Consider the following 15704-nt stretch of genomic DNA (forward strand, 5'->3'; position numbering starts at 1 on the left):
TTCCCATGGTGTTTTCCATATGACTTTATTTCCTCTGCTATGAAGCTTGTCAAAGTGGGGAAGCTGTATCAGAGTTAGCATGGTCTTTAAGAGATAGACAGGATGTACAGAACACACACACGCCTACACATGCACCTACATGTATAGAAGCCAATGGTTCTGATGGAATGAACTTGTGTGAGGAGGGGCTTTCTAGACTCACAGGTGCCAGTAATCTGTTCATGAGTGCATTATGTGTGCACGTGTTTATGCACGAGCATGTCGTGTGTGTGTGTGTGTGTGTGTGTGTGTCTCCTGTAAAGCCAGTTTAACCCTCACCCTCTAGCTGACAGCAGCAGAGAGCAGTGGAGGAAGGTGGAATGGTCCAGGTTGGATAATGGAATACTGATGATGTGATGCTAGCTCATGCTTGAAAGATCAGTGTCCACCCCATCCCCAGCAGCCACAGGAGCTGTGTTCCCTATGGCCTCACCAGAGGGGCTGAGGTTGAAGGTTGCACATAGGAGCAGAAGGGGCTTGTCCAGGCTGTAGCACCAGGTTGCTTTCAGCAATAATAATCTATTGACTTTAAGCAGGAGCCTTGGAGAAACCAGCTGCAACTAGGAAGAACCAGGAAGCTGCACAGCGGGGAAAAGAGGCCACTTGGCCTCTATTTTCAGTAATGAGCAGATGAGAAATGTGATGGAGACTATGAATGGGTTTTCTGGACTAAAGGGCCCAGCCTAATCCAACGTCTTACACAGTGTGTGACACTATTCCCGGGAGAGCCATCCTAATGAGTGTGGGCCCTGTGCCTCACTCACTTCTAGAACATTCACCTCCCCATAGCCCTCATCATCCTGCATGAAGGGAACTGTGGCAGGGCAAGGGAAGCCTTACCTCGAGGGAGGTGAAGGGAAGGAACCGGCCAGAAGCCCAGGTTCTTGGGAACCTGCCAAGCTGCTCACCTGGGCTAGGAAACTGGGGTAGGGACGTCTTTGGGGGAGGGGCACTCTATGCAGGAAATAAATTACTGCGAAAGGAAGTTAATGCCATTTGTCCTGTGTTAGAAGAGGGAGCACAGACATGAAACATGAGCTCTGAGAGGACCTTGAAGGAGCATCCCATTTACTGCCCCAGTTTGCAGATGTGGAAGCCTGACAAAACAGACCTGACAAGGCCAAGGTCAAACTAGCTTCCCTTAGACTCCCAAAGATTCCCCATTCATACTCACTCAGTGTCCTTCCCTTCAGACCCATTAGGAGAAAGACACTCTGCCAGTCACCCATGGCCTTCTTCCCCTAGGGAATCAGGAAGTTGCAACATCACCCCAGAGAGTGGAGTCGGCTGTGACCTTCACCAGCCACCAGATGTCACTGATGAGTCTGCCGCAGAGGTGGAGGCTAATCCCCAGTGTGGAAGAGGCTTCTGGGAGATTTCCAGGTGCTCCACCCCTTCCTCCCTGTTTCTCAGGAACTGCCTTTGGGGTGAAGATTCCTGGGTTGTGTACACAGAGAGCCCGAGAGAGCACAGAGAGTGGGATGCTGCCTCCTGGCCCTCCACTGTTAACACTGTCCTCCCAGACTTAGAGCCTCTTTCAGGTTTGGGCTCACCCATGTCCACACAGACCCATTTTGGGGCTCTGACCGCCCCCCTCCTACCTATTAGATAAAGTCTACTTTCTTGAACCACTCTTCTCCCTGGCTGTTCCCCAGCCAAGAGGGTGTGTGTTGAGTTTGCCCAGAGGAGGAAGAAGGGCAGAGGAGGTCCGGCTGGAGACACTTGTGGGAAACCCTGCCTCCGCAACCCACCTTAGTCATCTCCTCCCCCTTTATTCCTGAAGAATGCGGGATAGCAGAGAGCAGGGTGATGTCTGCTGTCAGGAAACAGGGTGGCAAAGCAACAGTTTCAGAAGGGATCTTGGCCCAGGAGACCTTGATTTTGTTGGTCTTCTTGAGATAGTTTCCCAAGGTGGAGGTTCTCAGCAGAACTTTCCAGGGTTCACCTCTGGGATGATTTCTGCTTCTTATTGGACTAAGACTAAAATAAGGTGTCAGTCCATGGATCAGTCTTACCCGGGAGAGACTAGTGGAGGGGGGTAGGAGAAGGAGGAGAGGGGAGGGGATGTGCCTGTTGACAGACACTTATGTTTTTGAAGCAATAGGAGACCAAAGAAGACCAGAAGTTTTGGCTGGCAGGGTGTCTTTGGACTGGGCGGGGAAATCTAGCTTTAGAGCTAGAGCAGGGTATATGGTATTTCCCATCCTCAGAAAGGGGTAAGAAGAAAGACAGAGCTGGAAGCAAGAGAGAAAGACACACAGAAACAGTGGACACCAGAGCTTGGGCCACCAGCCTTCAAGTGCTGTCAGAGGAGGTCCAGCTCTGGGCGCAGCCTAGATGACCACAGACTGCAGGAGGCGGAAACACATCATGAGATCCAGGGGGATGGGGGGCTTCAGGTAATTTCCGTCCAGCCGCAGGTAGCGCAGGTGTGGCACATTTTCCAGGTCCGAGGAGAAGTCGTGGAAGGCCACGAGGTTGTTGGGGCAAATCTGGGTCCCATTGATTTCTATGGAGAAGGAAGGGGGAGAAGTCAGCTGTAGGGGAACCGGCAGCCCACAATGAGGAGAAAGGGGATGGCAACCAAGAGTGTGACTCGGTTCTCCTCCGGACAGGGTGACTCTGAGAAGGTGTGACCTCTAGCACCTAACTTCCAGAGTCAGGCTACTGGTTTGTGATTTCAGCTGGGGATGGCCGGCTGCTGCATTTCTTACAGGAGTGGTTTGTTCAAGGACTAAACAACTTCTTTTTCTGAGCCTTTGTGTGTATGCTCTGCTCAGACCTATTTTACTCCCTAGGCTGACCTTGAACCCTCTGCCCTCTAGTCTCAGTCTCCTGGGAGTTGGAATTACAGGCATGTGCCACCATAGCCAGTTGACAGAGTCTTGTTGTTTGAGACAGGGTTTCATAGAGTTCAAGACTCTATGACAACTTCTGGCTGTCCTGCCTCTCCCCCCAGGTGCTGGGCTTATACACATATACCACCATGCCTGGCCTCACATTTTTGACTGAAGCAAGACTGAGCTCTGGAATCAGAAAGCAGGTAAACAGTCTTTAGCAGTTCTATGCCCTGACTACATAGCTGCCTCTCTGAGTTCCCTTCACAGACTTTTGAAACCAGGGCTCAGATGTGGGAAGTCCCCTGCCTGGCTGCGGCTGGCTTCTTTTGCAGTGGGCAGGCCCAGGACATGAGCACTTTGCATCTCTGTTCTACTCTTAGGAAAGTATCCAGCAGTATTTCTGTGTCTCTCCCAGTTACAGATCCAGTGGCTGGCAAAGCTGATGCGTGACAAGAATGGACGGAAAAAGAAAACCTCACGCCTCTCACACATGGTGTTCAGCCCTCCTCGTCCACACGTGATTAGCTCATTCTACTGACTTTGTGTTAGAGGATACTATTGTCATCCTCATTTCACAGGGAAGGAAACATTCCTTTTGGGTTGAATATCTTTTCAAGGTCACACAGATGGAGCAAATAGTGAGGCCACATTCAAAACTAGTGGGATTCCCCCCTTCTTCAGTGCTAAGGATGGAACATATGGCCTTATGTGCATATTAGAAAGAACTCTAAGCCAGGAGGTGGTGGTGCATGCCTTCAATCCCAGCACTCAGGAGGCAGGGGCAGGTGGATATTTGTGAGTTCAAGGCCAGCTTGGTCTACAGATCGAGTTCCAGGACAGCCAGGGCTACACACAGAGAAACTCTGCCTCAAAAACAACAAAACACAAAACACCTAGTCCCCCAAAAAACCTCTAGCAGGCTACACCTCGCCAGTAGTTGCTTCTTGTTACCCCACCGTGGTGATCCTGAGAAAGACGCACTGAGCGTCTGCTGCCGCCTGCGGCCAGCCCCGGCCCACCCACTCACTCTCGATGCTGTTGTTGTTGAGGTACAGGTGCTCCAGCTTGTTGCTGATGGCCGGCACGTTGCTGATCTTGTTGTGTGACAGGTGGAGCACCAGCAGGTTGGAGATGTTGAAGGCGTTCTTGGGGAGCCCCCGGTCTGACAGCTTGTTGTAGTTCATGCGGATGAAGGCGAGGTTGGGGAAGTCCTTGAAGTAGCCCCTGGGGATGGTCTCGATCTTGTTGCTGTCCAGGTAGAGCTGGTGGATGGCTGGGGGCACCTTGGGCGGCATCCTCCTCAGGATGTTGTGGGCCAGATTGAGCTGCATCAGGCTCGTGAGGCCCTGGAACGTGTCGTCCTTGAAGACTCCGTCGCTCAGCCGATTGTGCTGCAGATCGAGGAGCAGCAGGTTCTCCAGCTTGCTGAACACCCGGGGCGGGATTCTGGAGATGTGGTTCTGGCTCAGCCTCAGCTGCTCCAGGCTCTGGGGCAGAGCTGACGGCACCTCTTCCAGCTGGTTCTTCTCCATGTAGAGGAACACCAGGCTCGGGAGCTTCTCCAGCACCCTCCGGTCCACCTTGCGAATCCGGTTGTTGTCCAGGTTGATCCACCTCAGGCCTGTGGCATTCTTGAAAGACTCCAGAGGGAGCTCAGTGATGAAGTTGTTCTGCAGGTAAAGGTAATGGATGCGGGCTGGGATGACAGGGACCTTGCGAAGGTTCCGGCTGTCACAGTAGAGGGCTGATGGGAAGTCAGGGGGGCAGTAGCATTCCCGAGGACAGTCGGGGAAGACAGATGGAGGGCCAGGAGGAAGGGGCGGAGGCAGGTCTGTAGGCTCGGCTGGCTCGTGGGGCTGAGGAAAGCTGGGTGTGGGCCTTGGCTTGGGTTTGCGCCTCGTCCCAGGTTTGGGTCTTGTTGGCTGGCCTTGGACCACTGAGGCCAAGATGAGGAGAAGTGGGAGGAGCCAGAAGAAGGATGCCCTCATGATCCAGGTGATGTACCTGCAGGAAGGAAACTGGAAGCAATTAGCCTGCTGGGCCTCAGGAATAGAAGGCGAGTCTCTGCAGCAGAGCTCCTCCAAACTAAATCCCGAAGACAGAGGCTGAGGCAGGAGCCTGATGAGCAGGGGAGCACCTGGGGCTACAGATTACTTCACAAAGACCTTGTTGTACTGGTACTCAGCTTTTTGTGGAAAGGTGTGTGTTGGTAGAAAACACAAGGTGCTGGGAACCTAGAAATCCTGGAAACCCTAGTGTGCCTGTGTGCCTGTGTGTGTGTGTGTGTGTGTGTGTGTGTGTGTGTGGTGGGGGGGGGTCCTCTCTCCAGCTATAACATAAGAGAATCATACCTCTTATAAGGAGAGTGCTCAAGGTAGTGTTCTGACTTGGAAAGATATTCAAAATCTGCTGAACACTCTTTATTACCCTGTCCCCCCTGAAGGAAAGTTCTCTGCCTTTTTCAAGATGATGCCGGGATATGGCTCAGAGTCCTAAGCTGCAGATCTGGAAGATCCCTTCTGAATCCCACATGGCAGTGGTTTTCAACAGTGACCACATTTCTGTGCACCTCAGGTCACTGAGAAGGGATGCCCAGGGGAACTCCTGTGCTAGCCTGAGCAGCTTTGTTCCTTAAATCTGTTATAGATGGAGATAGAAATATGGAAAGAGATAAGAACACACACACACACACACACACACACACACACACACACACACACACACGATGGTTAGACAAAGCATTTGAAGAAAGGAGGAAAACATTTAATTGCTAAAAATGGTCTGCAATCCACCCACCATGTCCAGCCCCCACTGTGGCTCCTGTGGAAGAAGTGGCTGGGGGAGTGACAAAAATCCAAGAGGTCTCCTGAAAGAAAACTGCTCAGATACCAGTAGTCACTCACCCGTGCTCTGTCCCCTCCTCTACACTTGGCTCAGAGACTGCTGGCCTTTGCCAGGAGAGCTGTGCCAAGAATCCTTCCCCAGATGTAGAGGCCCTTGGGAAAATAAACAGGAAAGGAATAAAAAGACGTGGGGAAAACACTTTCCTTTCTTTAGACCTGGTATTGTCACTCCATATACTTTGGAATTGGGAGTGTTGAAATGGGGCCTCAGGAAGGACTTCCTGATAGCCTCAGTGACACTGGGGTCAAAGAGCCGGGGGCATTTTCTTTGGAGGCTCTGCTGACTTGTACAGCTTGAGCTAAGTTGGAAAGGGAGAAAGAGCAGAAGAGCCATACTAGCTGGAGAGTGGCAAGTCCCACGGCCGACTGCCTTCTCCTGCCTGGGGTAGGAAGACCCCAGGAGAGGGTGCCCTGTACTTTGTATCCCTAGAGCTCCCCCACCCTGACACTGCCCGTCCCACACTGCTAGCCCACCTTGCATACTCCTCACCACTGTAGCTCTCGGAGTGCAGACTTCCTGGGGACTCTCAGGCAGAGTGGGCTGAAGTGTGTTCCTAGCTTGCACTTGAAGCCTGTGATCATGGCCTCCAGACTAGACCTCCATCTCCCACCTACCCCCTGAGCCCATAGCAACGTCAAATCTTCCTTTGCTTATCCTAGAGACTATCTGCTACTTGCTTTGGTCAAAGGAAAGGAGCAGCGGTAGAGGCATTCCCAGATGCTCAGGTAGAGCTGAATATGACAGATAACAGGCAAGCAGGAGGAGCTCAGCAACTAATGGGCAAAGGTTCCTGTCCCTAGTCATGTATGCACATCACACACACACAAACACCACTCACACACGCACATACACAGCACTCACACACATATAGACAAACCACACACACATACATACATAATACACACACAAACACCACTCACACACACACACCACTCATACACATACATATAGACATAACACACACACACACACACACACACACACACACACACACACTCACTCATGCACCTACCTCTTTGCCCCCAGTACCACTCTGTACATATACTCAGTCATTTCCATACACATGGCCAAATTCACATTCTCAGGGCCCTGTATGCATGTGTGAGCTTTGTGTGTTGGTTACGGTGGGAAGGAGGGTAGAACCGGGAAGACAAAGACCGTCCTGCCTCATGTTTCTCTCTCCTGTATGAGGTGGGTTTCTTCTTAGACAAACCTTGCAGGCATGTCTAGGCGGGTGTTTTCCCTGGGCCTTATGTGATAAAGGAGCTGCAGTTAGGTTCTTGGCTTATCTGCCCGAGACTCCTCTGAAAGGACTAAAAAGATAATATGTTCCTTGCATATTTGAACTTGAGCCTTGTTGATCAATTCCACACCACTCTATAAACTAGTGTGTTATGAATTATCCTTTTTATAAGGCTTTTAATTTTCTTGAAAACAGAGTAGTCATACTACATAAAAATGAAGAGGATGAAGAGTTACTATTCCAAAAACACTTAAGAACACCATTCTTTGCAACCCAACCTTTTTTGTTGCTGTCGTTCATTTTAAATCTCTTTGTTTATGAATTACCCAGAAGTCTGTAAGCAAAATTATCCCTATGCTATGAGAAATCTTACCCTAAAGCCAAAATTAGGTCTTATAGATGTTTCCCCAGTTCTCTTTGTTATCCTTGGTGCCAAAAACACTTCCAAGGTGAAGTAATGGACACCAAGTTAGCCAAACAAAGCTTTCCAGGGGACCCAGCAGAGCCTGTCCCATGGGGCATGGTGGCCTGGACAGCTGGCTTCTGCTGCTGTGGGTAGGGGTGGGTCTCGGTGTCTGTGTGCTGGACAGCCCTGGCTCCACTGCCATGGCTATCCCAGCAGGAAGGCCACTCAGTTCTCCCCGCCTGTCTCAGGCATGGGATCCACAGGCCTTCCTCATCCTCCTCTCCAGGACAGACCCATATCTTCCTTATCCTTTGGACACTCTCTTCTGGATCTCAGGGCTAGCCATGCTCCTCCCAGAGCCCCAGGGGGTCCCCCAAAACAAGCTCCTTGGATCTGAAGTGGGAGTTTCACTAGGAGAAGAGGATCAGCCCTCCCCTCTTTCAGCTCCAGGCTGAACCAGAGATCTGTGTTCAGAGTGCACAAGGAAATTGTGTTCATTCCCAAGGCTTTCCTCTTGAGCACACCCCTTCCTGCTGAGCCAGGCTGTCCTAGGCTTCTGGGAAGCTCTCACTGCACAACCATTCGCTCTAGCCATGCTCTGCTGTCCTAAAGCTTCACAGACAGAGAGAGGAGCTGAGACAGACCAGAGGTAATCCTACCCAAGAGGGGCTTGCAGTCTCATCAACCAAGCCCAGAGCCAGGGCCCTAGGCTCCCGCCTTCCACATCATTAGCTCCCTTTGGGTGGGTATGTGTCTGTGCTTAAAATCACTTACACCTCTGAAAGTATACCTCCCCACATCCCGTTCAATTTCAGCCCCTTCTGGGCCCTGCTCACCCTCAATCAATGAACACTTGTTGGGCAGGTCCCACACCAAGCTCACACAGTTCTGCTCTCCAGCGCTGACTCTCAAAAAGCTGCTGCTTTACCCAACCCCAATTCATGTTCTGTATTTAAAAGCCTTTCCTAAGGGAGTTTACAATTCAAATTTCATCCTGACAGCGTGGATCTGGGCTTGAATCCGGCCTGTGACCCTCCCTTTGGGCCCCAGGCTTGCCATCTGTGTGAGGATGGGATGAGCTCATGCATCTAAAGGCACGTTCTAGAAAGACTGCAACTGGGAGGGAGGGCTTATTTACAGAAGAGCAGGCTCTGGGAGAGGCTCTCTGATGTTAAAGTGAGGTAGTCCTCTTTCCCACCTGTCCTGTTTATCTGTGGTAAGAATCCAGGGGCTTTCAATGTTTGGACTCTTCCTTAATGGTATTGAGGTGCCGTGGGCCAGTAAAATCCCAGGGAGAAGGGTCCTTCTAAAGGCACAGCATGAACTGGGGGTGGGTTAAGCTCACCCAGCTGTCAGGTGTAAGTGGCAGAGGCAAGGTTAAAATGCAACACAGATCAAAAAGTACTAAAACCAAGTTTAACACTATTGCAAAGTAGCCGTCATGTTCTAGTTTGAACAGGCAGAATGTAAACAGAGTGGAGGTTTTATGGTTTTATGGAACTAGTCTGAAAGAGCACTCTCCCCATTGAGGGGGATGTGGAAGAAATTAAACAGTCAGACAATCTCTAATAGCTGGCTGCCCCTATAGCTGCCTTCCTGCCTCTCTCCCCAGCACCTTCAATTTTTGACTAAAGCCAAGAAGAATCTGTGATGTTGCTGTGGTTTCAAGCACCATACAGACACCACTTTCCACATGGATAAAACAGGCAGCTTTATTTATTTTAGCAACTTTATTTCAGGGGTACTAAAGACCCAAAACAGGGCACTCCATCTCTGAGCTTCAGCTCCAGTCTGGATGCTGTGAGGGTTAAATCAGTTGATGTGCAAAGTGCATGTTTGGTGTATGAGAAGGGGTTGCTGATACCACTTTGAAGTAATGGTATTTTCTCCCTCATCAGTCTGGTTGGTTAACCATTCTCCTACTGCTGGAAGGCAGGGGTCTTTCTTGAAGTTAGGTATTGGATCTTCCTCGAAGAAGAAACCTCATTTCCTTTGTGGCTCAGAAGACCACATTCAGGATCAGCTGTTTGGAACTCCCAAGACGCCTGGACAAAGCCAGCTGTATGTCTCCCTCCTGACTGGCTAACCAAGCTTTCTGCAGAGGTGGGGACCCTGGCCAGCAAATGGACATTTTTCTTTTCTGCTGGTTGTGGCTCCTTTTGAAATCTAAGGTTTCTCCCTGCCTGCCTTTTTTTGTTCCTTCTAGCTTTGAGATGCTCTACTCACCAGCCCTCCAGGAAGGCATCAACCCGTCTGTCCTCTGAGAGAGTCAAATGGGACAAAGCTGTGAGGCATAGGGAGAGGGGATCTAGATGGAATGGGGTCAGTGACCATTACCAGCTCTTGGGTACCTAGGCAGGTAGCCTAGCATGTAAGAGGAGCTATCATGAGGCAACTTCCTTTCTTTCTAGAACGTTCTCCAGGAATATGGTTGCCTAGCTTATAAAGATGATGATGGAGGGAAGAAGCAATCATAAGAGGGTGCTTTATTCCCTCTAGTAGTTACTCCCAGTCCCCACTGTGAGGCCTGTGGGGCTCCTTTTCCAGGAAGCCACATGGCCCCCTGTATAGGGAACACTAGGGAAGTCTCAGGATGAATTAAAACAGCTCGGGACTTCTTGGGCTTAATAGGTCTGTAGTGAGTGGTCTGGCTATGCTTTTAGCAAACCCTCTATATTCTCTGCCAGGGGCTTCTGAAGATTAACTAGTGTCACCCGTTCTTGCTGCTGTGGGGCTTTCTCTATTGCTGGAGATGAGGGAGTTATGCAAACAAGGCTCTCAGGTTTCCCTCCCACTTGCCCCTACTTCCTCTACTTCAAGTCCCCTTACAACTGAATGCTCAGGATAATCTCAGAATAACTTCAGAGAGAAACCTGTTTCTGACTACCTGCAGGGAAAAGAAGAACCATTAACTTAGAGTTATGCCTCCAACATTTGCACACTCAGTTGAGTTCTCTTTGAAAAAACCAAGTGGTTTGGATGAGGTAGACAGGAATTCCGGCTGCTGAGAGGAGAACATGCAAGCAGGAGAGCCACTTTTCTCTCCCTCCTGCCCAATTAAGCTTAAAAGAAAGAAGAAAATCACCCTGTTGCTCATGTCCTCCCTACTTAGCCAAGACATGATTGTCTTTTGGCTATCATCTCGGCGGGAGGACACTTTCTCTCGGGTCAGGCAGCTGAGGAGGCATGTGAGAGGGTAAGAGACAAGACCATATTTGTGTGTGTATATGTCTGTGTCTGTGTGTCTGTCGCCTGTTTTCTGCAATGTGTGACAGTACATGAAAAGTGCAGAGAATTGGATTCTAGTGTCCAGTTTCTATGGCAACACCTGCTCTGTTGAAATTCTGTGTGCGACACAGCTCTGGATGTTCAACAAAACATCTGTGCTAAGAAACTTTAACTTCAATAGCAAGCAAACACAAGGACTCAGGGTGCTTGAAGGGACAAGAGAGTGTCAGCAAAAAATGAGGAAGACAAGTCTTAGCTCCTGGGGGGGGGGAATGAGAAGGAAGAAGGGAAAGAGGGAAGAAAGAAAAACTAGACAGAGCTAAAGGGAAGCCCTGGAGGAAAGGAGCCTTCCAGTCTCCAGCCTTCACCCCACTGCCTGAACTTACCTGCACACACCTGCCTCTCCTCTGGACTCTGGGGCACTCCTGTCTTCCTCCCCACCCTCTGGTGGAGCGGTGGCAGCTGAGAGCCAGCTAGAAGTTCTGGTCTCCCACTGGTGCCTGTCTGAGTGTGTCTGCCTGATTTTCTTCCACAAGATCCTATTGGGGTGGGGAGGTTAGGTTAGGGGAGGGAGGGGCAGATTGGAGGGGGAAGGGCAGAGAGAAGGAGGGAGCAGGGGAGAAAGGGAGGGCGCTTGGGAAAGAAGGAATGACAACAATAAAGTCTTTATTTGGCAGCCAAAACTCCACAGACCTCATCCACACCCGATGCCCGCTAACGGCTCACTTTTAATAACGTTTCCTGCTGCTGCCGCTCTGGAGAGGGACCATTTGACCCGTGTTTGGAAAATAAGCCAAATCAAGGGAGGGAAGTGCTTGGAAAGCCCTCTGCTTCTGCGCAGGCGCAGGCGGGGTGGGGTCGCTGAGTCCAGCCCTGGCCTGTTGAATTACTAACAAGTGCCTTGCTTTCTCTGGTGTCAGTTCTTCAACTCACTGAGGAGCAGATTCGGTGATACTATTTCTCCATCATCACCTCCAGGAGCTTGTTGAGGGAGGGGAGCCTCACTGTGCAGTGAGCTGACATGAGAGACAACTGGTTTGGTGACCAGAAGGCTAGCCTGAAGATCAGAGAGGGGGAAGTCTGGCCTGAGGATCACACAACAAAGTTAAAGCAGATTTCTAATTATAAGTCTTCAAGCCATTGCTCCTAGTTCACAAGGACAATGTTGGGGTCTTCTTTCAGCTATGTGTCACACTCAGGTGAGATTTGGAGCCTGTACAGTCATCATCCAGGCCTCCCTAGTGCGTATCAACTTCCTGGAAACTGAGTCAAGAGTCTCTGTTATCCTAACAATACAACCCAGCTGAAAAGCCAAGTATCCCTGGCTTTAAGGTATATCCAGCTCAACTTCCTACTCAGAATCTCAGAGAAATACAGTCACTCAGTCATCATTAGGCCAACAGAGCCCTGCAGCCCACAAGGAACTCTTCTCTCTCTCTCTCTCTCTCTCTCTCTCTCTCTCTCTCACACACACACACACACACACACACACACACACACACACGCCCCCAAGCACTACGCTCTTCCACTCATAGAAAGTGAAGTCACTTGATTCTGAAGTGCCTCTGTTTCTGCATCCTTGTCTCAGGGAATTCTGGATGATAAAGAACCCTGTGTGAGGTGGTGAGACAGTAGTGCTTTAGAAGGAATCATGGTCTAATGACAAGAGAGGAGGAGAGAAGTAAGCCTCAGTCACGTGTGGCTTCTCACTACCATACCCCCAAAGCCTGCACTCTTGGGAGTGATGACAACCAATTTGCAAGCCCCTCCTAAGCTAGCATCCCCTCTCTCCCTTCTTATCTCCCTGGCTCCTACAGAGGCAGGTAGAAGGAAGACACGGGACCACCAGGCCATTCAGGAAGGTTTAGGATACAGTTTGCAAACTGGTGGCTTGTGACCATGGCATGATATACTAACCCAAAAGTGCTCTTTATAGAAATTTAAAAACATACACTTTGCACTCTGGACCATCTCCCCCTCCCTTGCCCACCTCCACCCTTGGTGTTGGGAGAGGGTCAGTTCCAGGGCCTTGCATGTGCTAGGCAAGTGCTCTCCCATTCAGCTGCACCCATATCCCTCAGTTTCCAGCTTATGCTGCTGTAGTGGCTCATGCCAGTAATCTCAGTACTTAGGGCCTGAGGCAGGAGAGTTACTACAAGTTTGAGGCTATCGTGGAAACCTGAGTGAGACCATCTCAAAACAAGACAAAATAAAAAATAACTACTAAATAAATAAATAATACTTATCCACTCATGATAATTTTTTCTCCTGTGCCCACTCCCACAAACCCTATATTTTGGAGTTCATATTTTATTTTATTTTATTTCTTTATATGCCTTTACCCAGGGCAAGAACTTCCCCACTCCACACAATATCCCCCCCCTGTCCCGTTCCCTGGCATTCTTCTTCTTCTTCTTTTTTTTTTTTCCTTTAAGACAGGGTTTCTTTGTGTAGCCTTGGCTGTTCTGAACTCACTTTGTAGACCAGCTGGCCTTGAACTCACAGAGATCCACCTGCCTCTGCCTCCTGAGTGCTGGGATTACAGGTGTGTGCCACTGCGCTCAGTCTAGCATTCTTTTTATGTGGCGCGTATCTTCCTATCACGGAGACGCCTGAGTTCACAGACACTGGTCTACCGGTAACCGTGGAGAGAAGAAGGGAGGTGGGACAAATCAGGCCACATTTTCCAACCTGACCTTCTGTTCTCCGTGACAGGATAGAGCAGTCTCAGATCAGAAACGGAGGCCTGGGCTTTGACTCTTGAATGCTGTCCCTTTCCCTCTGACTTAGCTATTTATAAAACTGGAGGTTATACCAGCTGACTTTTGAACTCTCTTGCAGCATTGTAAAAAGAGCATTAGCTGTGGCATTAGGACACCTGGGTTAAAATGTCAGCTCTGCTCCTTTCCTGATACCTGGCAAACAGACTTGAGCCTCAGTGTCCTCAGGTGTACGTATTAGAATAACCCCATCTTCCTCCTCACTTATCCCCAGGATCTAGAGATGCTTGCCAGAAGCAAGGGTTCGGGAGCCTCATTCACACAGCCAAGGTTCTCAGAGTGCTGGAAACACACAGTGGGTGACATAGTCATCTCTTCCTCATGTGGCACTCATGGACATTTCCTGAGAATGCTGAAGGACTATGGGAAGTGTAACCCGCTGCAGCCACCAGGGAAGGCCTGGCAACATGGCTGAGGTAGCATGCAGTGGGCCAGACCAAGGGAGAGAGGTGGTTCCTCACTGCGGTGGGTTTCTGCTGCTTTCCCAGAGACTGCCTGCCCACCCTGACCGCCATCAGTCTGGGGCCCACTTGTTCTTTGACCCTCCTGGTAAGGCTGCTTTGGCTACTGCAGAGAGTACTACAGCCAGAGAAGAAAGGGTAGATTGTGCCACACAACGCCTTATCCCTCTGAGGGCAGAGAGGAAGGGCCCAGCCTCCCACCTCCCACTGCCAGGAAGGGCAGGGTAGGCTTCATGGGTTTGGGCTCAGACCTCAGGGTGGTCACCAGGCCCCACAGAGGCTGGCCATCCCTCACCCCTCACACAGGCTCCCAGGCTAGGGTGCGCAGCAGGGGAGAGGCTGTGGGAATCCTGGGGCACCCATTCCTCTGTCCAGCTGGGGGGCCTGGCTCCTGCTGGGAAGGGTCAGGAGCCTGTCCATTGTTGGGAACCCACAGCACCCACCAAGGGCTTGGCGGAGCTGGGTGCTCAATAGAGGATCTGTTTTGTTGTGCTTATGAAGGTTAAACAAGGACAGCCTCTGTCACTCACTTTTTACAAAAATGTTTTTTGAATGTGCCATAATTATTTTGATTGGGAATCTCAAAGATAGAGGAGCCATGTGGGTCCATGGCCTGTCACCTCACCCTGGTTCCTGCACAGTGTGCAGTTTCTGTGCCCTACCCCATTTCTGTGATTCTGAGGATCCCACCTAGGGCCTGGCCCAGGCTAGGCAAGCATTCTTCCAGTGAGCTCCAGCTCCAGCCTGCTTTTTACTTAAAAATTATTTTTTGACTATGGGGTTGCACTGAGTCGCTTAGGCTGCCCTTGAACTTGTGTTTTTTCCCTACCCTCCTGAGTAGTTGGAATCCCAAGCCTGTCCCCAGGCCCTGCTGCTGCCCCAGAACTGCTCCTTCCTATACCATCCTCCTCTTCTTCCTCATCCTTCTATTCTTCTCCCCTCCTGTCCTTCTTCCTTCTCTTTCAGCTGCTTTCCCATCCCTTTCCTCCCTCCCCTTCTTCCTCCCCTCACTTTCCTCCTCCTCTTCCTTCTTCTTCCCTTTCCTCTCCGTCTCCACCCCCTCTTTCTTTTTTTTTTGGTGGGGGGTGGTTTCGAGACAGGGTTTCCCTGTGTAGGCTTGGCTTTCCTGGACTCACTTTGTAGACCAGGCTGGCCTCGAACTCACAGGGATCAGCCTGCCTCTGCCTTTGGGATTAAAGGTGTGCACCCCCACACCTGGCTTCCCTACTTCTTTTTAAAGGCAGAGCTTCACTTTGTAGTCTAGACAGGTCAAAATCCTCTTGCTTCAGCCTCCTGATTGCTGCTGGCTAGGCCACACCAACACCCATTTTTGCTCTTTCAAATTTCTCCTCCCAGGATGCTTTGCCAGTTATTCCATGTTGGCACACACAGTTCTCTGTGTTTCTCTTCCCCTAAGTTCATTTGACCAGTGCCTCACGATGGACATTTGGGCTCTTGACTTTTTTTTTTTTTTTTTTTTTTTCTAATTGTTGCTTTGGGATGGAATCTCATGGAGCCTGTTATGGCTGGTTTGAATGTCCACTTGTCATAAAGTAGAACCACCTGGATAGGGAGCTGCTCCCAAAGAACAGTCCCCGTTACCTTAACTGAGGCAGGAAGACCTGTGTGCTCTACTGCTCAACTGTGGGCGGGCGAAAGGGCTGTGGGCAGCGCCTTCGGGAGCAGCCCAGCTGAAAAGGGTGCTAGAGGACCTGTGGTTTTCCTTACCCTCCCGAGTAGTTGGAATCCCAAGCAACTCCCATTGCTCAGTCCCCCTCTCGCTGAGTTGCTTTACCCTCTTGC

General features: G+C 50.4%; 1 protein-coding gene across 2 annotated transcripts; it reads right to left on the bottom strand.

Annotated features, from left to right (window-relative positions):
* Positions 1 to 6: 6 nt before the first annotated feature.
* On the bottom strand, positions 7 to 11206 carry Prelp (proline and arginine rich end leucine rich repeat protein). Of its 2 annotated transcripts, none has more exons than XM_021633800.2 (3): positions 11047 to 11206; positions 3907 to 4883; positions 7 to 2548 (listed from the first exon to the last, which is right to left on the bottom strand). In XM_021633800.2, the coding sequence occupies exons 2-3, from the start codon at positions 4865 to 4867 to the stop codon at positions 2373 to 2375; spliced, it is 1137 nt and encodes a 378-aa protein (XP_021489475.1). In that variant the 5' UTR covers positions 4868 to 4883; positions 11047 to 11206; the 3' UTR covers positions 7 to 2372. The 2 variants fall into 2 exon arrangements, with proteins under 2 accessions (XP_021489475.1, XP_060220310.1); XM_060364327.1 differs by having other exon boundaries at positions 3907 to 4897; positions 11047 to 11198.
* Between the last annotated feature and the right edge of the window lie 4498 nt (positions 11207 to 15704).

Source organism: Meriones unguiculatus, chromosome 11, assembly GCF_030254825.1.
Source record: "Meriones unguiculatus strain TT.TT164.6M chromosome 11, Bangor_MerUng_6.1, whole genome shotgun sequence".
NCBI lineage: Eukaryota > Metazoa > Chordata > Mammalia > Rodentia > Muridae > Meriones > Meriones unguiculatus.

Bases quoted from the DNA above. Each gene is read 5' to 3' on its own strand.
- Prelp (XM_021633800.2), bottom strand. From the start codon at position 4,867: ATGAGGGCATCCTTCTTCTGGCTCCTCCCACTTCTCCTCATCTTGGCC. The intron at 2,549-3,906 runs GTGAGTGGGTGG...CCTTCTCCATAG, and splicing joins CAACAACAACAGCATCGAGA to AAATCAATGGGACCCAGATT.